The 22,672-nt window shown below is 39.1% G+C and overlaps 1 protein-coding gene across 22 annotated transcripts in view; it reads right to left on the bottom strand.

Annotated features, from left to right (window-relative positions):
• The window catches only part of SYNE1 (spectrin repeat containing nuclear envelope protein 1), a 482,603-nt gene that overhangs the window by 81,002 nt on the left and 378,929 nt on the right, over nt 1-22,672 (bottom strand). For all 22 annotated transcript variants that reach the window (XR_006717653.1, XM_045500062.1, XM_045500061.1 and 19 more), the window contains 11 exons: nt 21,122-21,277; nt 18,049-18,219; nt 16,195-16,328; nt 15,589-15,793; nt 13,265-13,447; nt 12,574-12,720; nt 10,225-10,379; nt 9,654-9,801; nt 7,155-7,249; nt 3,972-4,206; nt 1,787-1,981 (listed from right to left, as the gene is read on the bottom strand). Coding sequence is in view for 21 of the 22 variants with exons in the window: in XM_045500062.1 (XP_045356018.1) it covers nt 1,787-1,981; nt 3,972-4,206; nt 7,155-7,249; nt 9,654-9,801; nt 10,225-10,379; nt 12,574-12,720; nt 13,265-13,447; nt 15,589-15,793; nt 16,195-16,328; nt 18,049-18,219; nt 21,122-21,277 (1,824 nt within the window). In the remaining variant the exon portion in view is untranslated. The remainder of the gene's footprint in view (nt 1-1,786; nt 1,982-3,971; nt 4,207-7,154; nt 7,250-9,653; nt 9,802-10,224; nt 10,380-12,573; nt 12,721-13,264; nt 13,448-15,588; nt 15,794-16,194; nt 16,329-18,048; nt 18,220-21,121; nt 21,278-22,672) is intronic.

Below are 22,672 nucleotides of genomic sequence, written 5' to 3' on the forward strand. Positions count from 1 at the left end.
ACTAAGAGGCAACAGGAAAGCATGTGAACATATAGGCCATAGAATTATATAATCACTGTATTCCTGGCATATTTACTCAGAGCATTAAATCAAGAGCTAAACACAGGTAAGCACCATAGCTGTGGTATGAAGATACACTAAAATAAAGAAAATGACATTAACATTAGAATTTAGCTGCATAAATTTCTTCTTAGGCAATTAGGTCCTCATGTCTGATTTAAAATAAAATCAACTTAACAAAATAAACTAAAAAAATAAAATAAAATCAACTTTAACAAGAATAAGGATTCCCCTTTCCAAGGATGGCTTGGATTCTGAAGCTATAACCCAGTCTTTTTGCTACATGAATTACAAGGGAATAGCAAGATGGCATGGTCTGTGATCATCTATCAAAGCGGACAGACATCTTACACGCCAACAGACAGACTGGCGAGAAAAGTAAATGCAGTGACTCAGCCATTTTGCCTTATTAAATTCTCGGGGGTGCGTCCAAAAATCACATTGCAAATAAAGAAAAATATAGGATTAACATGATCTCTACAGAATGAATTACAATGTTTTTAATCCTTTCCTGAAAGCAAAAAAGAAGAAAAAAGAATCAGGCGTATTGTATTACTGATGAATTGCGCTGTGCGCAAATAAAAGTTCTTTATCAAACGTTCAGTGGTATTTTTGATGGAGTGTTTCCTACACAGAAGGTAATATATTATTAAATAAAATCCAACAGAATAAACCCAATGGGTGTGCATACTTTAAGTATTATAAAAGCAAAACGTGTTCCATTCCCTTTGGTTATTACCTGTGATCCAAAAAAGTGGCAGGCCAAACTTAATAGATAATTTTGTTAAAGTGTTGGTGATTATCAACATATACAAAACTTTACTCCTGAGCTCTGTTCACTTTTTGATACGATAATAATACCAACAATGACAATTACCATCATTTATTGAATGCCCAAATGTGCAGGTACCGTGCCGCCTGTTTTTACCTTCATTATATCATTAAATCCTCACAATGCCATGTGCAGGAGGGGCTATCATACCCACACTATAGAGGAGGAAACTGAGGCTTAGACAGGTTGAGTTAACCAGGTTACTTGGTTTATTATGCTTTTAACTTGGATTTATCTGAGTAGAGACCATGCTCTTTTCCCAATGCATGTATCATCATGTTTTATACATAGTATTGTCAAGTGAGGGGGGAGAAAACTGGATTGTGGGGGATCTGGATAAATCTACATCTCCCTGAACTTGCAGTGTGATCAGTATGCTCTCTGTATCCAACGAAAGGCTTAATACACCTCCCGAATTTTATCTCATAGCAACGTGCTTGGATAAGTGAAAATGAAATCAGGAGTATCTTCTTGGATAGGTTTTTCTTGCTATAAAATAAGAGATATCAATCTTAAAAACCACTTTAGAGTCTCAGATCAGGGAGTGGAATCTACTCCTTGCATTCCTGTTTGGATTTATAAAGTCATCACACGGTTCTTGGCTTAGCACGGACCATTAATCAGAATTCATCACTTGGACAGTCTTATTAGACTTAAAACTACTTAGTGGGGGGATTTTTCTGCAAGACACATTGCTGAAAACTAGGAAACTTCTCCAGCTCGTGCAAGACAGGACAAAGTCTTAAATAAGACAGAGGGTATCAAAATCCTGCAGGGTGTGAGCTAATCTTCGCATCATCCGATTCGAAAGCTAACAACACGAGGAAGCAGCACAACTACCTGTGTGGCTCCTTAAACTGCATCAGGTCTCTAGGAGGAAGGAGATGAACTTACTTTCAGCAAGAAGGCCAGCTTTTTCTTCTGTTCCTCCAGACGCACACTGGCCGATCTCCATTTCTCTTGGATTTCAGCGAGTTCCGCCTGCAAGGCGGCCTCAGCTCCACTGTCGGCCGAGAGCAGAAGCTGCTTGCCAGCTTCCACTGTTAGGATGTAGCTGCCTTGTTGTCGCAGGAACACTTTTTCTTTGAACTGAAAGGAACCGTTGCTTTTTACTTTCTCATTCTTTTCTTCACCATATCCCTATTCCAAGGATTTTTAAATGACCCTACGGGTTTTCATACATAGCACGCCCCCTCGATATAACAAACATTACTGAGCGCGTACTCTGGGCATGAATGAAGCGATGTATACACATGAGTGAGGATTCGACAGGGGAGGCTTAGTTTCTGTCCCCAAATTAAATGCAGTCACAATGCAATATGAAAACTGCCCCATGAGACTGATGCGTAGGGAACCCACTCCTACATATTTTAAGTTTTATTATGGTCTTTTTATTTCTTCTGCCGAAAACATTTAGGACACTTGTTTGACAAGTGTTTGAAACTTTGACAAGTTTGACTTGTTTGACTTGTTTGACAAGTGTTTGAAACAACCGATTCCAAGAAAGACCAGTGCTCAAATCTCTAACCCATGTGGATGCAAGACAGGCTTCCTCGAAGGGAAAAGGCTTCATGAGTCTTAGAGACATAGGAACACGACTAGATTAAGAAGGACCTGGTGTGAGGAGGGCCAGGAGTTAGAGGAATCCTTCCACACAGAGAAATGAAGATGGGAAAATTTGCCATTGAGATAAAGATGATGAATTCAGGATCCTGGATGCAGTTTTCAGGGGGAATGCAGTATGCGTGTGATAGAGCGGCAGAAGAGGACACAAGACCACGCTTGCAAAGGCATTTTTTTTTTTTTAATAGTGAAAGTGACTGAGATTCACAGGGGAATATTAAGCAAGGAAGTGATGTGTTTGGATTACAACACTTTGCAGGAGGGTAGAAGACGGAATGGCAGGTGGGCATATATTGGATATACTAACAGGTTAGAAAGCTGTCGTCTACGGGGCACCTGGGTGGCTCAGTCAGTTAAGCGTCCAACTTCGGCCTAGGTAATGATCTTGTGAGTTCAAGCCCCGCATCCGGCTCTGTGCTGACAGCTCAGAGCGTGGAGCCTCCTTCAGATTCTGTATCTCGCTCTTGCTCTCTGCCTCTCCCCCATTCACACTCTGTCTGTCTCTCTCTCAAAAATAAATAAACATCAAAAAAAGAAGAAGAAGAAAGCTATCATCTATCATGAGCACCGCTAAGGCAGTGGCAGTGGGAATATATTAGATATGGGAAGGGAGAGGCAAAGAATATAGCTCTAGAGCACCTCCCAGGGTCCAAGTGATAGAAGCGTTAGCCACTGCCAGACATTTCCTTGAGCTGGGGATGTGGGAAATGGACTGCTGGAGAATGGCTGGTCCTGAGATCACAGGCCCTGCTGGAAGTTGAAACCCATGGTGCACACTAGGTCTGTATGCACACATATATAATCTGAATGTATAAGTTGAAAGCTCAGGAGGTAGATGGGACTGGAAGATACCATGCTGGCCCTTCTCTGCTGGTAGCAGGCAGACACATGTGTGGATGAGGTCTCCCAGAGAAGCGAGGAGAAAGAAAGCAGAGAGCAGTGACTGCCAAAGCAAAAGGAGACCATAAAACATACTGGGAAGCACTGATAAGAGCACTAGGACGTATCTGTCTAAGGGGCTGGAGTCCCCAATTCCCAGATAGATGGAAGTACGGAGCCAAGCCAGGAATGGACAAAAAGCTCAGACAGGACCTAGACTTTTATCTTTTCCGGGATGCTTAAGTTACACATTTACATTGCTCGTGAGTATAATCAATGCGGTGTTCCTTTCCCGGCCATTGCCTTTGCCTCCGTGCTGGGGATTAGTGAGCTGCTGGGAGGCACTGGTGTGGAAAGTGGAGAGGGTCTGTAAGCAGCTGGGCCTGACCAGACAGAGCGTCATCACTATACACGGGCTTCGTAATGCAATCGTATTGTGTGTTACTGTTGACACTCGGGAACAATGATTGTCCTCGTTCCAGTGTCACTCCAGAATCCTTGCGAAGAACTGAGGCGAGGGTAAAGCGTGCAGTGGAAACACAGAAGAGGTTTAAAGACCGTGTGTTTTGCACCTTACCTGCACTTCATCAAAGAGGGTCCTTGCCTGCTGCAGTGGTATTGGGACACTTCCGAGAGCGCTCACGGGAAGATAGGACACTTCGACCAACCATTTACGAAGCTTTTCTGCCATCTCCCTGTACCGCCTCCACTGGCGAATTTGGCTGTCGATGATGCCCCTCCTTTGCTGGGCCCTGCGAATCACTCCCTGCCACTGATTGCTGAGAAGGGTCAGTTTCAGGTTGAATTCATCCCTGGTGCAGAAATAATTACATAGGGAGGAAACTCTGTTACCCTGGGTACATTTTCATAATCAGACATGTCTACACACAATGTGCATATGCTTGGTGACCCTAAGCCCTGAGAAGTGAGTTAGGGCAGAGGTTTCCAAATATCATTCCAGGATCTGTTACTGGGTCTATTTCAAGTCATTTTTAAAATTTATAGCAGTCAAACTATTGGTTTTGGCAAACAGTGAGTATTTTCATGTCCCAGCACAGGTTAAAGGCATATCTGTAGAGTCACTGTCATCTATTCTCTCCCTGAGTACACAAGAGGCGGGGAGCATTGGGTAATGACACCACGGGAATGTGCCCAAACCCTAAGAAGTGTATGCAGCAGGAGGCGACATCTTGTTTGTGCTACAGCGGGAGAAAATGAGAACCAAAACTTATTTATGCACTTCAGTTTTCAGCCAGAATTATAAGCCACTTTGGATGAACAACACGGGGTTATTTCAGCCAGAATCATAAGCCACTTAAATAAAACCATGTTATTTAAAAATGTTTCTTTAAAACTGTCCTTGGAAACTCTCTGTATTCTCTTACAGTACACAGCCCTAATCTTTAGCAAATTATTCTACATATGAATCTAGATCGTCCCCTCTACATGTTAAGCCTACTTCATTTTGTTCTTAGAAGAATGCAAACTATCTCGTTATCATTGTCTGTATGAAGGTTGTCCATATACTTAAAAAGAGTAAGTTTTATGTAAGTGTTCTTAACTTCAGACTAAATAATCTCAGATCTTTTAGTTTGTCCTTCCTACATCTGTGTTTTCAACCTTAAAAGGGGGTTGGTAGTTCTCTATGAAGTTTTAATTTGTGGTTCTACAATTCGTTTGTCCTATATCAAATAGAATGAATTTCTCTGTAGATTAGAGCATTATTCACCTTTGAATACTAAAGTGTAACATCACTTGTTTTTTCTCTATCACGTAAGTTTTGCTTTTCTTCCCTTCCGTATACTATTTTCTCCTCTTGAGGGTGGCTTCCAATCTGAGCTTGACTTACTGTTTTGGACCCCTACATTCTTGACACCTCTCATTATCGAGGCCCACTATACACCTTGGTTTTGTAAACCAAATGTATTATTGGTGCTTCTTGCTTCTGAAAGGAAATTCTGATATTAATAATCTAATTGCAGTAGAATCAAATGTGATGAATTAGGTTCATGAAACTCCCCCAGAAGTTACAAGCATCCATCATCTCCGAAAACATTTAACTGCAGGACTTGAGAACGTCCTGCAACATGAAAAGTACCCTCCCACAGTACTTTCCCCCTCAGGCCACCATCCACCATGTCTTTGGAGCCCTTGTCCTCAACAGTCCTGAGCTTTCTGCCAGTGTGAGGAAATACTTAACACATGACACTGTTCCTGTGGCTGAACTTGAACTCTCAACACGAAATTTAGAAATGAACTTTTAAAACACAATACATTCCTAATCTGGGGCTTTTGTGCTCTAATCCGATTTTTTTTTTTTTTTCCTTTCAACTTTGAGAATCATCCTTGGTTCAACCCTCCCATTTTCTTCTTTTTGGTGTTTCTCCTTAACTGTTAACATTTACAATTGAATAGATGTTGGCTTGTACATGATTTTTAAATTTTGTTTTACTTCCTCACTTAAACTTTTATAATACTGTTGTAGAGTTGATCAAGGGAGGCTAAAGCAAAGAATAAGCTAATTGAATTTGAATTTGTTTTATTTTGAAGGCCTTAAATTCTCAGTAAAGCCCATGTTTAAGTCTGGCTCACTTTGAACAGAATAAATATGGATTCAGCATTTTTGTATCCTTTGGATAATTACCTAGTAGTTTTCAATTGCTGGGTTGTGATGAGTCTCTGGGTTGTCCCCCTGAATCTAGTACTACACTGTATGTTAACTAACTTGAATTTAAATACATAATTTTTTAGAAAAGAATAAATATGGTATCATATTTTGTTGTTCCATAGCATGACCATGAAAATGTTCCATGTTACCTCCAAAGAAATATCCACTCAAAACTGAAATTGCTTCCAAAACATTAAAAAAAAAAACCCTTTTAATGAAAACAATGATTTATATTCTGTTTTGTTTGTTTGTTTTTTGTTTTTTCATTTTTGAAAAAAACACTAAGTTAATTCTAATCACGGTTACTGGGCCTTAATATGGGAGAGATGTTTTTATGTAATAAATGCAGTTATACTCCAATATCACCACATAAAGCAGATGCAATAGACTAGCTATTGTTCCCAGGAAATGTAAACACAGTATGAAATGGTCAATTCACATACCAGAAGTCGAAAGATGAGCTAGATTTTGCCTCTTCATTTTTAATAAAGAGGCAATCTGCTAAGTAAATGAAGAGGAAGCAGGATTTCAGTTTGTGTGTCTGCTGCCTTAAGGCAGCAAACCATTTTCAAACCTGGAATTACCATGCTATGGGAAAGCTATCTGGTCCTGACTAAAAACCAGCTACTTAGCTGAGTGACCTTGGTCACATCAGTTCACATTTCTGGACCTCAAGTTTTCATCTATAAGTAAGAGAGATGATCTAGTGATCTCTATGCTCCCTTGAGGATACGATTTCTGTAGCTGTATGAGAATATTAGAAGCATCTGTTTATAAACCATTGATACATCATTGATACAATTTGTTCTGATCTATTCATTAATTCCAGTCTCCTGCAGAGGTCTGGAGAAGGTTGGCTAGGTGATTTCCAATTACTCTATGTCCTTTATATAATATAATAGCAGTTCTTAAAGAAGACTCAATACTCACTCATTTCCGAGATTCAGACAAGCCTCTCCTTCAATTACTGAGGCTCCATTGCAGCACAATCGCCTTAGGAAGATTAGATACATGCCCTCTAATCTACTCATTAAAAAGAAAATAACTAATTCACTGGAAACTTTCTTCATAATAATACATCAAGGATCCTACCTGTCATCAACTTGACCTTGTTCTAGAAGACGCTGCCCATCAATAATGATCGAGTGCAAAATCTGCTGACGACTGAACATCTCTGCTTGAAACAACTATTATTTGAAAAATAGAAAAACATACTTTAGAGTTTCCAATTTCAGTGACCAGTTTTCTGGTAACTTTCCAAAAATTCTGGTTTTAGCAAAGCTTTGAAAAATGTTTCCAGTTGAATCAGGATATGTGTAAAATCCTGCAGTATAGAAATAATGCATTAAAAAATTTTTTTTAGTGTTTATTTATTTTTGAGAGAGAGACAGAGTGCAAGTGGGGTACAGGCAAAGAGAGAGAGGGAGACACAGAATCTGAAGCAGGCTCCAGGCTCTGAGCTGTCAGCACAGAGCCTGACGCGGGGCTTGAACTCAAAAGCTGCGAGATCGTGACCTGAGCCCAAGTTGGACACTCAACCAACTGAGCCACCCAGGCACCCCGAAATAATATATTTTTAAACAACCAATTAAGATATATTTAAAGTTTCATTTTTGTTTAGTAAAACTAAGTGACTAAAGGTAGAATTATGTTTCATTTCTTTCAAAATCACCTAATAACATTAAGTGTCAACACATAATTAGTATTGTTTTTTTTTCAGATAGGGAATAGCTTAAGATCTTTTAGAAAGTTGAAAAGATTTTAAAACCTCACATTTTTTAAGTCACTGTTTTTTAACTTAATTTGGTTAATAAAATTTTTTTGCTAAAAAAATTCAACAGAAAGTTTTTCAAATTATTTCCACAGTTTTTAAAACAAATTTATTGAGATAATAATTCACATGCCTTAACAATTCACCTACTTAGAGTCTATAATTTCAGGACTTTAATTATGTTCCCAGAGTTGGGCACACACCACGACAATCAATTTTAGACTATTTTCCTTAGACCATTACCCTGAAAAGAATTCCACACTCGGCAATCACTCTCCATTTCTTCCCAGTCCATGAGCACTAGGTAATCACTAACATTTTCTGTGTCTATGCATTTGCCTACTCTGGATATTTCATGTAAATAGCATCCTGCCTGTCTTTTGTGACTGGCTTCTTTCCACTTAGCATAATGTTTTCAATGTTGACCATGTGAAGTATGTATCATCACCACATTCCTTTTGATTGCTGAATAGTATTCCACACATTTTATTTATTCATTCATCAGCTGATGGATATTTAAGTTGTTCCCACTTGTGGGTTACTATAAATAACACTGATATGGATGATATTCTTGCACAAGTTTTTCTGGACACATATTTTCATTCCTCTTGGGTATAAAGTTAAGAGTAGAATTATTGAGTCATATGGTAACTCTGTTTAATATTTTCAGGAACTGTCCAACTATTTTCCAAAGCAGCTTCACCATTTTACATCCCCACCAGTCGCATGAGGATTCCAATTTCTATATACCCTCATCAACGCATGCTGTCTGTTTCATCATAGTCATCGTAGTGGATATAAAGTGATAGCTGACTTTAGTTTTGATTCATTGTCTTTTATTCCATTCTAAGTCACCTTGATAAAAATGGACTTAAAAATACCCTCTGCATTTTTAAATTCTCTATTTTTAAAATTTAAGGAAAATGCTTTAAAATTAGTTTTATTCTTTTTTTTTTTTTTTTTGAGAGAGAGAGAGAGCAAGAGCACACAAACTGGGAAGATAGGCAGAGGGACAGAGAGAGAGTGAGAGAGAGCGAGAGCGAGAGAGAGAGAGAAAGAGAGAGAATCTTAAGCAGGTTCCACACTGAATGTGGAGCTCAATGCAGGGCTTGATCTCACGATTGTGAGATCATGACCTGAGCTGAAATCAAGAGTCCAGTGCTCAACTGACTGAGCCACCCAGATGCCCCTAGTTTCATTCTCTTTTAAGCTCTGCATTAAGCTTTTCTCTGCTTTTAGGTAGATCCTACCTCTCTCTCCATTTGCATATATTTCATAAATACATGGGACAATTTAGTTATACCAGGAAACCGAGACTAAGAGCAAATTAATTATTTTGCTTTTCTCACACAGTTCTCTCTTCAGTGTTTCTTAAGAAATAATTATAATGAGTCTTGACCAAGAGGTACACTTGGAGATATCTGGTACGGAAATGCTTTTTACAGAACACACAATTTTCATTTATCAAAGACTCGTGATCAAGGCATAATTTCTTAATCAACTAGCCTTGGCAATGTTAATGTAGTACGTAACTCAATTCAAAAATTGTCTTTCTGCATTCCTTCCACACACACCCCTGATCCCTCTCCCCACCCCTTACCCCCCATAAGGAGACTTTTACCACAATTCCGGCAGTATACATCACAGGATATTGACGCCTGACACATTTTTAAAGCCAACTATGGAAGCAAAGAACTGGACCACACTTTTGTAATTAAGATGGGAAAACTCCAAGCTTAAGAGCTATCAACACAAGGTACAGTGTTTGAACTCCTCCACATGGCATTGTTATTACCCGAAAACCCACTGGCATAACCTACCTCATGTGCTCTCTGCTGCTCCAAAAGATGCTGATAATTGCCAGAAATCTCTACTGCTAACTTTTGTTCCGTTTGAACCAGGAATTCCATCCATGTTTCACATTTTTCCAAGAAAGTCTGATGTTGTAGCAAAAACGACTGCAACTTACTGACAGACCAAAGGAAAGAGAATATGATTATGTTTTTGTTCTTATATTGTTAGTATATAAAACTAGATTAAATGAATACCTTCTGCCTCTACTTCTAAATTGACCACCACAAAGTTTTCACCTCAGGTAGTAAAATTAAAAAAAAAAAAAAAGAATAAAAGTTTAAAATGGTAAGTTTTAAGAATGATAAAATTATGTATGTATCTTTAATATATTCTTATATGAGTTTTCTTTTTTAAATTTTTTTGTTCAAACAATTTTTAGTACCTTAGGCATGGGCAACCGTTTCACTGAATTTGCCCCTTCCGGTTCAAATTTTGTAAGTATCATTGGAAAGACTCGGAACTTATAAATGTACACAAACCATGCACTCATTTCTACTGATCTATCAGAGTGGCCAAAACATCTCTTGGTTACTCTACCTGAATCTCTCTGTTGTCTGAGAGGAGATCAGAGACCAGTGCCGGTTCAGATTTTGCATCCTTTTGATTTCTTTATCATTCAGGGGTAGCCTATATCCAAGCTCATTTAGACGGTCTAAATCTGGGGCCATGCTGCTGAATTTTAACATCTGTCCCTGAAAGCAAGATTTAAAAGCCAATTTAGCACTATGGTAAGAAAAGGCAGAGTTCTTTCACGCTGCACAGTGGACTTCAGATTTCTGGAAGAAGCCAGTCTTTGGGCTCCTATGCATTTCTAGGCCACTTACTTGTAATCTCCAGAGCTGCAAATAAAAAAGAGCTACATCTCCTAATCAGTTTCCAGTGCTTCTGCTGCAATTGCTTTTACAGCAACTTACTTGGTTTCACTGAACATGTAGGTAGTTTATGTGTATTATTTACTTGGTCTATTTACTCATAAGTAATTCTTTTTTTTTTTTTTTTTTCAACGTTTATTTTATTTTTGGGACAGAGAGAGACAGAGCATGAATGGGGGAGGGGCAGAGAGAGAGGGAGACACAGAATCGGAAACAGGCTCCAGGCTCCGAGCCATCAGCCCAGAGCCCGACGCGGGGCTCGAACTCACAGACCGCGAGATCGTGACCTGGCTGAAGTCGGACGCTTAACCGACTGCGCCACCCAGGCGCCCCATACTCATAAGTAATTCTTGGTAACTGATGGAAGGATGAAAATTATGCTGATGACTGAAAAGGCTTATTTCTTACCCTGTATATTCCATGTATCTGTGCTATTCTGCTCCATTATTATCTAACACCAATAATAATATTTATAATAGCAACAACTATAATAGTAATAGCTACCATTCCTTAAGCACTTATTATAAACCAAGTATTATTATAAGAGCTTTACAGGTAATAACTCATTTGCAAAACAATACCATAAGGTAAGTACCACTACTATTCCGATTTCAGGATGGGAGACAAGATGCTGAGAATCTGTAAGTAAATTGTGCAAGGCCCCCCAGCTAGCAGGTGGCAGGTCTGGGTAACAAGAGCTGTGGACCTCTTGCTAGATGGAACACGATCCCATTCAAGTTTGGAAGCCACCACACGTTATTTCACAGCTTCAGTTTTAGGTCCTTGGCCCCAATCCCAAAGTTGGTGAGACTCAGCTGACAATGCCATCTATACTTTCAGATCTCAAACATAGGACGAGGCTGTCTTTTCTGTTTTTCGTGTGGGCATCTATAACCCCATCTAGGAAACCAGCTACAGGAGGAAGGAAATGTCAGGACACCTTTGGCTGTGTGTTTTCTCTTTTCATGCTCTGAAATAGGCTCATTACCCTGCAGACAGAATAAATCTTCCGAAGTGTTGAAGCCAAAAGCTTAACAACCAAATGGCAGAATTTCCATGGACAGATATCACATGAACAAAACTCACATGCCATGGTCCTTCTCGTGGGGCTTACAGACTGTAAGATACTCTTCTAATAATAGAGTCACAATACTATTCCACAACAGTAGTCACCTGATCACATGAACATAATTAACTGGTATGAAAAAAATTTTAAGAAAAAAAAATAGTGTACTTTGGAAGCGTGTCCCTGGGGACCCTGACCATGAACAAAAGAAAAACTTTCTTAAGAGAGTGACATTGAACAAAATGACCGAAAGTTGATTCCTTTTGGTGGGAAGGGAGTTGGTGGGGCAAAGAAAGGAATTCCAGAAAGGGGAACATAGTGTGTTTCCACAGAAGCACTGTGATGGATGCTGAGATGGATGAGGCCATAAAGAAGGTGCAAGCCAGGTACCCTGGGCCTGATAATCCACACCGGTCTTCACCCTGGGAGAGCAGTGGGAACCCGCGGAGGGTTTTAAGCAGAGGAAAAAGACAATGAACTTGGCATGTCTATGGTATTATTTTATTTACTGACTGTTTAAAATAGTTCGTAATTAAGTAAAACCTTTTAGAAGAAGATCGTTCTGGCCGCTGTGGGCTGGAGGGGGAGGAGGGGCTGCAAGGAGAGTCACGGAGGCTGTCGCCAGGATCCGAGAGACAGGGGGCTTGTGTAGGAGAGGAAGGTAGAGACGGGGATGGAGGTTCCATGGGCTATGAAGGAGGAGGTTGCCCACTGGGCATGGGAAGAGGTGAGAAGCAGCACTGAGCCGGGGTCCTAGGGTTGCTCCTGGCCAGGCTCCCACCGCAGTCTGTGAAATCAGTGCGTGCTCACTCCAGGAAAACAGAGCTGGCAAGGGTTTCTTTGGAAGCTCAAAATAAAAAGTAGGCCTATCTTAGGAGTTGTGAGTATTCCTTAAGATTTTGAGGACAAAAGATAGAAGATCTGGGGCTAGGATTTGAAAGCACTTACCTTAAGTTCTTCCATCCTTTGCTGGATGGTCGAGAGGTCAGAAGAGTGGCCAGGGTCCTGCCCTTGCAATATTTCTTCCGCTTCTACTATCCAGGCCTCCAAAGCTTCTAAACTCTTGGTAAAGGTTTCATAGTCAAGAACTCCAGCCTTTTTTTTTCCCACAAAAGAAAATTGATATTTAGAAATCTAGTTAAAGGGTAAGTGGGTATTGAAATTACTTTTCATATCGTTGTGTCAAAGTGCCATCCTCAAGATGCCTTTCCTAAAGAAACAAGGCTATATGATTTAAGCTTTCTTCTCTTAACGTAATTTTTTGAAAACAGAATTATTCCTATGTACCATTTATTAATGAACTAAAGTTATTTGTAAAATATACTTCCAAACAGAAATATATTCTGATTCTTGGCAAAAACTTGCTATATAAACATGAATGTCAATATTAAAGCCACTTAGTGTTTATTAGTTGAACACATTTTACTCAGTACTCTAGAAGGAGGCATTGGTTCAGGGGCAAAATTACACTGGAAAGGACAGTGCAAGACTCCCACCTTCCCTTGTCCCCACTGGAACTTCCAAGTTTGTCTACTTTTTAATTCTTTGCTCTTGAAAGAGGCAAGGTCTCAACGATGGAAAAATGTTCTTTTCCTGTGTTGAGGCTCAGATGTTATAGAACGCCCGATTTATAACACACCTGTAACATAGTCTGCTGCTTGCAGAGAGCCTGTTCTAGGGCACATAAGCGTTGACTCAAGGACAGCTGATCGGATTGAATGGTTGATGCTGCTGAAGCATCCACTTGTTGCTTGAGCTGCTCTCCCAGCTCACGGAGAACAAAAAGGGAATCCTTCACTGTCCCCAGGCCTTTGAGGAGATCCTATAGACGATGAAAATATGCCATTATGCAACAACATGCTAAGGGTACTCCTTAAACTGATAATCAGCAAAGGTCCACACGTCTAGAAGCACTCAGTTCTTACTTGGTCGATTTATTACACTAAATCACCTTCACCTGCAGAAAAATGATCAAGCATTAAATCTGATGTTTAAAACCAGATGGGTGCTAACATTTTTAGAGATAAATGTGCTATTCTTATAATAAAAATCACATAGGTTCATTGTAGGACATCGGGGGAACTGCAGAGAAACATACATAAACAAGAAGAAACACGACTACAAGTAGAGCCAATAATGAAACATTTGGGCAGTTTTTCCTATCTTTTCCTGTAGTTGATATCAAATCAAAAACACAGTGCTACACTGGGTGTTGTGTGGAAACCAATTTGACAATAAATTTCATATTAAAAAAATAATAAAAAAAATAAAGTTAAAAAAACACAGTGCTACATTTTGCCTTTTTCTGCTTAATATTATACACACAAGGGATGAGTTTGTGTTGGGTGGAAACCAATTTGACAATAAATTTCATGTTAAAAAATTAAAAAAAGAAAGTTAAAAAAAACCCACAGTGCTACATTTTGCCTTTTTCTAATTAATATTATACACACAAGGGATGAGTTTGTCAACAGCATCTTCTGTGTGCGTGGTCACATTATAGTGGTTACAATGGGCCCTCCTGTTTTAGTGGGGCATAGAACCCCAGCAATGGCTCTGGTGAGCAGAGTCAAGCAGTATAAAAAGAAGACTGTATCTTCATTCTTTGCCATAGTTTCTCTTGCCTCCATTTCTTTGTGGGACACTCATATGCTCAAAATTTAAGCCAATGGAAATTCCCTGTTTCTAGTTTCCTTCTACCACTAAGAGATGACAAATGACTGGTTCTTGACCCACCAGACACAGTGGAAAGAGCAAAGCTTGCTATGCGTATACATTGACTCTTGTGAAAGGGAGGAAAAAAAAGGGGGGGGGGACCTCTGACTTTGACATAGATTTTTAACAAATTCAGAGAAATAATTTGGAGCATTGCCCTCTAAAACAGGTATGGGTATATCAACTCAGGAGGACTGAAACTTTAAAATGACATATTTTGGGGCACCTGAGTGGCTCAGTCAGTTAAGCAGCTGGCTTCAGCTCAGGTCATGATCTCATGGCTCGAAGGCTTGTGAGTTCGGGCCCCGCATCGGGCTCTGTGCTGACAGCTCAGAGCCTGGAGCCTGCTTCCGATTCTGTATCTCCTTCTCTCTCTCTGTGCCCCTCCCCTGCTTGTGCTCTCTGTCTCTCTCTCTCTCTCTCTCAAAAATAAACATTAAAAAACTTTTTAAAAAAATCACGAATCTTATAAAGATAAAATGTGGAAGTCAGGGAGAAAAGCATTACATTACCTTTACTGTAAATATTAAACTTTGGCTCTAGGGTAATTTATTCAGTATTTATGTGACGGTATTAGGATAGGTTGAAATTTTATTTATGTGCTTTTTACAACTTGCCTAATTCTAATACATCGATTTGGGAAAGTTTACAAGAAGGTCTTTGAAACAAGTTCATTAAAATAAAGACAAATAAGGACGAACAGTAAGAAGCATGGAATGAGTGAAACAAGAGAACTGTTCCTGAAAACCTAAAGTAGGTTGTTGGCAACTTCAGTAAAAAAGAGAAATATTTTATTAAAAAGAAGTATTCCAGTAAGTCAGGAGAGAAAGACTTCTTTCTACTATTAAATTCTTAGAAGAAATAATGATGTTAATGCTTACATAAGATATAGATAATACTTTTCACAGATTTTTAAAAGATACAACATTATTCTCCATGTGGTCATTTCTCAAATTGATCAAATCTGTAAAAACAGCCCAAATCTTCACATGGATGGGATGCCATTAGGAAAAAATGGGAAAACAACTCTCTAAACACGAAACAGTGGGAGGGGCCTCTTAAATCTGATACACGTGCAACTGTGTTCTGAAAACCTAGGAGCCTCGCTGATACTTACAAACAATTTTTGGAGAGCTGTCCCACATACTGAGACGTACCAGAAGCTTACCCACAATCAGCCCGAGCCCTGCTAAACTCGAGATGTCTAAGACCCGCGTGGTAGGAAAGCGCCAGCGTTCCTAAACATACGTTGCAATCCTGAATCCACGTCGCAGCTTCGTCATCGGCAATGTCCTTGTTAGTGGCTGCCTTCAGGAGCTCACTGGCTCTATCCTCCTGCTGCTGAACCGTAGAAGCACACTGTTTGGAGTAGTCCTTGTATCCTTGCCAAAGTTGAAGGAGTGCCTTGCTGGAGCACAGCTGCTTAGCAATCTCTTCCAGCAAGTTATTCCATCTGGAAACAACAGCCAACACTCATGGGCAGATTAACACCTCTCAACAAATGCCGTTATTTACTATATTATTTTTCATGACCCTGCTTCACGTGAATATGGAAATAATGCAGGGATGTCTCGTCTCAATCTGACATAATTTTATCATGTAATATGGCTCACTCATATTTCAGGGGTAGATAGTAGGAATGAGGTCAATCTTGGGATATATAGCAGCTCTCATTTCTTTCTAAGCCTCTTCACTGCATTTTCTTACCTTAAATTCATTTGTGAAAATCAAAACATGAATAGAGTCTTTAAAGCTCAATTTCAAAATGCCAGCAAGTTTTAGCTGTATCATTATTTATAATAAGGCTGTAATGTAAAATAATGCACAACAGTGTAAAATTAGCATGTTCCATACCTCATATTGACATCTTTTAATGTGGTGGTAAGAGTTTCTGTCACAGGCGGGTGACATTCTTTTAACAGTTGGTTGGTGATGGAACCAAAATTCTGTAAGTTCTTTTCCTGTTTTTCCAGATCATCTTGAAGATTCTTCCCAAGGGGGGGGGGAAAAAAAGTGCCACAGATGACGTGACAGGATGCAAATTCTAATAATCGAGTTTAAAAGTAATTTAGAGTTGTTTTCATAAATGTGTACAAAAACATACATAAACCATGACTTTGTTCCAATGCTTTATAAGTTTTCATTAGATAACCATTTCTTCTTTTAATGCTTTTGCTCTTATGGGTGTAAGATGGGATTCCTAGCAACTAAACCTTCTTACAGTGGCATCTGGAATTCTGCTGGAAAAGCTCGCATGAGTGTCCTTGTCCGTCAACTGGTAGGAAGCCATGCCATCTGTCACACTGGTTCTCTTTGCTGTTCAAAGTCAAAACCCACGTCTCCCTTGTATTACATACCTACAGGTGTTCTACCAGAAACTCCCAATAACTAGACCTTAAGAAGTCATGATGTTTCTGGGTACCATTTATAAGTTCTATATCTGGGTGTTCTTCCTTGCAAGGAATATTTACTAGGCAGATTATAGACTTGGCACAGTCTTCTACCAAGGACCAGTGAAGCATCTTGAAGGAAGACGTTTCCCCGGAAATATTGCTGAGGTGACAGACTCAGTTCTTAGTAAAACTCTCTAGGTGAAGTAGGCTACAAAAACCCAGTTCTGTTTAACACCAATATCTGGTTGCCATCAAATCAAAACCCTTTTGTATCTTAAGACAGCATATGCAGGTGTTAGACATAGAACAGGCTACACTAAAAAGTACTTCTAATTGCCACAAAGCTAGAAAATATGTTTTCAAACTTACTATTCTCAAAGCACGTTTTAACGATTCTCAGTATCTGCAACAACTATTTAAGGTTTAAAGAAATTATATATGTATGTTTTATCCTCCCTCCCTCTTATCCCATCCACAAGAAAAAGCATTCCCTTCAGAGAGGCGGCGTATGAGGTCGGCAGCATATGAACTTTCATTGCCAAGCAGGGAAACGAACTAATGTAAGGAGGGTACATGCTGGGCTCCTGCTGGCATCCCCTCCCCGGAGGGCCTGTCCTGCCCATCCCGTAGTCTGCAGGAGTTAGCCAGGGAGAAAGAGCGGCCACAGGTGACAGTGCCCGGTCAATGCCCAGTGCACAGGGGAGTAAGAGTGATAGCTGATTTGAAGGCAGTGGCCTGAGGTAAGAGAGAGTGCTCTGTAGGGTCAAACAGCAGCGATGTCATTCTATATGAGTACAGTGATGACAGGCACACAGGAAACCAAGCAGTAAGTGCTAGAAAAAGAGGCTTACGTGTACACATCAGACAGACAACTGATACTATGCTGAACAAAAGGAAAACAACTTAATAGTTTACAAATTTACCACTTTGCTATCTTTCTCTTTGTTTTCTTTTTCATCCCTTAGAATATGTTGGGAGAAGCCGGATAAAGAGAGAAAGGGAAGACACAAGGCAGCGACAATGGGTCAGGGAGCTGGCTTGAAGGTAAAATCATTCTATAAAATATATTCACATGGATATTTATGTAATAGAATGTTTTAAATCATTTGGTTATATACCAACTAATCCAGAAATGCGTTATCCACAGGCAAGTTTAATTAAGTTGAAAATAAAGCAGGTTAAGATTATTTTAAATATTTAAAAATAATTAAATGTAAACAATATATAGCAATATCCCAGGATGATGTTCGCATTTGCTTTTTTAATTTTATCAAACTGAAGAGAATGTTAAAGATGGGTTAAATTCATTCCTTACCTGAAGATTGTCTACCTGAACTTGTACAGCTTCTAAAGAACCAGTTAGCAGGCGGAAGCGGGAAAGAGAATATCTGGCCTCCATGAGGTAACTGTTTATCTCATCAAAGGCCTCCTTGTGATTGTTCCATTGGTCAAACACGGACTTCAACAGTATCTTGAACTGCCCAACCTATTGAAAGAGACAGAAACTTCTTATAATTGCATAATATTCAAAATGATGGAGGGGCGCCTGGGTGGCTCAGTCGGTTAAGTGTCTCACTTCAGCTCAGGTCATGATCTCACAGTTTGTGGGTTCGAGCCCCACATCGGACTCTGTGCTGACAGCTCGGAGCCTGGAGCCTGCTTTGGATTCGGTGTCTCCCTCTCTCTCTGCCCCTCCCAGCTTGTGCTCTGTATGTCTCTCTCTCAAAAATAAATAAACAACAACAAAAAAAATGATAGACTATATATTGAATTGATGGAAGCAACATTAGTATCTAAGAACTTCATCAGGGTTTCAGGCATTATAAATAAACTAGAAAAAAAAAAGATTTGAAAATATGTAGCAATATTGAAATTTATGTCTTTCATACTTTTGACTACTCAGTCTAAATTTAAATGCTTAAAAAGGTAATAGAGGACCTTTGTATATAATACACATAATATACATTCTATATATCTATATAATATAAAAGTGATAAAAGGTCAATATATTTAATACCACAGTTTAGGAAATATATTAAATGAGTGTTTTAAATGCATGAACTCATTCAATCCTTATAATAACCTTATGTGGTGGCTGTAATTATTATCTCCATCTTATAGATAAAAAACCTGAGACACCTCAGGTTATGAAAATCACCTGAGATCCTACTATCAGAATATGAGAGTTCTAGATTTGAATCTACTCAGTTTGGTCCCAAGAAATGAAATAAAAAATATCTATTTATCTCCTTCCTTCCTTCCTTCCTTCCTTCCTTCCTTCCTTCCTTCCTTCTTTCCTTCCTTCCCTCCCTTCTTCCCTCCCTCCCTCCTTCCTTCCTTCCTTCCATCACACGTATGCATGCTCTCTTCTCTCTCTCTCTCTCTCTCACACACACACACACACACACACACATGCACACAAACCCTCAAATTCCTATCTTAAGACAAAACATCTAAGAACATTCTTTCCCTAGACTTATCTGCAATAGAAAATGTAAGTTCTTAGTTTGATCTGTATCATTTATAAAGAGATCTACTTTGGACTTCCTGGATGTCACCCTTAATCCTCTCAATGTAATCTTTTGAATAAGGAGTAAGTATGGCCATAATTAAGAAAAGAGATCATATAAATTAATTTGTCCCTGCTTTCTCCGATTTTGTTCTTAGCATAAATGAAAAATGCTGAAACCAACCAAAGTACTATCGAATAGGCCAAAGGGTTACAAAAGTGCTGCCTCACAAATGGTATAAAGCCCAGAGGCGCTGGACCGGAGAGGGGGCGGACTTCACCCAGAAAGTCAGGGGTGGACATGAAAACAAAGCCAGGAGATTAATCAGAATTTTTAAACAGTCTATTTAGTTTTTGTATCATTTTTGTTGGTTTTTCATGAAAAGATGTTTCTGTGAAAGAATCACTTAATTGATAGAGAAAATTATTTCCCAGATTTGTAATTGTTTATAAAAATGCATAAAACAAAACAAAATAAAATAGATTTAAAACTGGGTTAAAGACAAGGTAAGGACAGACTCGAAGGCTGCACCTGGACGGGTACATAGACTGTAAGGAGCTGTTTGCTGTGCTCCAAGGGTCCCAGCCACCTAACCTGCTTGTGCCTTAGCCCGCATCTCTGCAAAGTATGGATGGTAACTACTCACACAGGTGTGTGCAGAGCAGTATCTGTTGTTACATGTATTTATTATTGGAGGATTCAGCACTCCATTCGGCATGTATTTATCAAATGTCTTCATAGAGCTTACATTTTAGTGAGAGAAATTGAAACAAGTGGGCTGTATCCTCAGTCACAAATTGATAAATAATATAGATAAAAGCAAAGCAGAGAAGAGAGTCAGGGAGGGTGAGATAGGGATGTGGGAGCTGTCATTTAAAACAAAGTAGACAGGAAAGCCCTCACTGAGATGATGAACTTGAACAAGAAATTTGAGGAGAGGGAGTAGCCCATGAGGATACTGGGAGAGGGTGTTCCAGATGGAGGGAACAGTCAACGCAGAGTCCCTGGGTGTGGAACAGGCCATTGGAGTTCAAGAGTAAGGAGAGATCAAAAGCAATAGGAACCTGTGGGACAGCAGCAGAGGCCAGGTCAAAGGGACTATGGGAGCCCAGGTCATGGGGCCAAGTTTTGGCCTCATTCTGAACTAGGCAAGAAGCTATTGAGGGGTTCTAAGCAGATGACTAGTGTTATCTGGCTTCCATTTAACAGGACCTCTCTGGCATGGAGGCCATGGAAATAACCAAAGCCAGCAATGATGCTGACTTAGACGGAAGTGTGGGCTACAGAGATGGGGGAGAGGCTGGATTCTAGATCTCTTCTGAAAAGAAGGCTGACAAAATTGCTGAGGGACCAGACATGGGGAATGAGAGAAAGAGAAGAGTGAAGAATGACCACACAGTCTTCTGTCTAAGCAACCGGGCAGAGCCATCAATCACTGAGATGGCAGAAAGCATAGGTTTGTGGGGCAAGAGTTGGGAGTTGGCTTCGGCATGCAAGTTTGAGATGTCTACTGGTCCTGTAAGAAGAGATGTCTATAAGTTGCATCTCTCTCTCTGTCTCTGTCTAGAGTTTAGGAAAGAAATCCAGGCTGGGGAGACACATTTGAGAACTGTCTGTGCCTAGGTCGTATCTATGGACATGGGAATGGATGAGACTATTAAGACAGTAATGTTCATGATAATGTCTGTTATAGGAAATATCCAAAGCTAGACTTTTTTTTTTTTTTAAGGGAGATTAATAAAGCAGACTTGGTACAAAGAGATAAGGTTGATATTCTGTAACTACTCAGCTATTTCAGGAAAACCAAAACCCATGACACATGTGGACATGAGAAGAAAAACATGGTCTTAATGTCAGGTCTCTGCAAGCAGTTATTACCATGTGGTCTAAATTTGCCCAGGTTTGGTTGAGCTCCCGCAGCGTGCTCATGACAACACCAGAGACTTCTTCTTTCTTGTTCTGAATCAAAGCAAGTCCATTCTGCTCAATTTTCTCTACTTCTTTTTCTTTTGCTCTAATCAAATCTTCTAGATCCTGAGAGATTAAAAACAGTCACTTTAAATTGTTCTATTACGGAACTCTGCGGTCCACTGAAATTGAGCCATTACAGTCTCATATCCTCGCAATTTTTTATTGATACAAAAAATTTGTCATTTTCAGGAGAGCATTATCACACAGCATTACTTGTTCCTACATTAAATTTTTAAAATAGTCCTTTTATTCCAAGATAAATTAGCATAACTTTTAAAAAGCAAAATTTGATTACCTACTAGATAAAGACATAGCACCAGGTAAGTTTTTTTAAGGAGTCAGAAGGAAAGAAATATATGTGAAAAATAATAACACGATTTATGTTCTTAAAATCATATATCCTGGTGTTGGAAAAGTTACACAGTCCTAGGCTGACATGCAATAGAATGGAATTCTGGGCCCAGTCAGTTAAACATCCGACTTTGGCTCAGGTCATGATCTCACAGTTACGAGTTCCAGCCCCGCGACGGGCTCTGTGCTGACAGCTCAGAGCCTGGAGCCTGCTTCGAATTCTGTGTCTCCCTCTCTCTTTGACACTCACCCACTTGCACTCTGTCTCTGTCTCTCAAAAATTAATAAACATGAAAAAAAAAAAAGAACTAGATATGTAGGTATGTAGCCATGGAGGTTAAAGTGAAGAAAATTCTAAAATAATATATATGAAATATATATAATGAATATATGGAATGTCTTTTAAAGCTGTTAAAAACTTGGCTCACATAGGATAGTATTATTATAGTCAACTATTTGGTAATCAGCCATGAGTCAGTACCAATTTATTTATTTTTCTCTCCTTAATTATCATGAAGCTATTTTTTTCTTGATGTAGTAATTAGAAATTCATGCAATTAGTAGCCTGAAGAGATCACTTTCATTTTTAATATTGTTCTTTCATTTCCACTTCATCATTCTGTCAATATTTTGACAGCTTTGATTCTCTTTAACCAGAGAATGAATATAATGATTACTAGGGTTATAGGTCCTCTATGCAGTATAGAAAACACCATTAATTTCACTATTTAAGGATTTCTCTCTCTACTTCTTTAAAAGATTAACCATAATGTCTCTAATAGGATTCTAAAATCCAACCATTGGAAATAAATTTATCCTTATTTACCCATAGATGTTAACTTTTTTTAGTGAGCAATATTAAATGAATGACCCATTGCTTCAAAACACATCCCTAAAATGCCCTGCACATTTATGTTGGCATAAAAGCAAAATCCAGGAAGGAAACAGGACTGAAATATATATTTTGTGCAAAATGAAAGTGTGTTTTCCTTTCCTTTCAATAATAATTAAAAGATGATTCTGTTTCTGATCACTGACGAAAGAAGCCAAACCTAACATTTTTTTGCTATAATAAATCATTCTTAACTTGAGTTAATTCATAAGTAT

The sequence above is a fragment of the Leopardus geoffroyi genome, chromosome B2 (assembly GCF_018350155.1).
Source record: "Leopardus geoffroyi isolate Oge1 chromosome B2, O.geoffroyi_Oge1_pat1.0, whole genome shotgun sequence".
NCBI lineage: Eukaryota > Metazoa > Chordata > Mammalia > Carnivora > Felidae > Leopardus > Leopardus geoffroyi.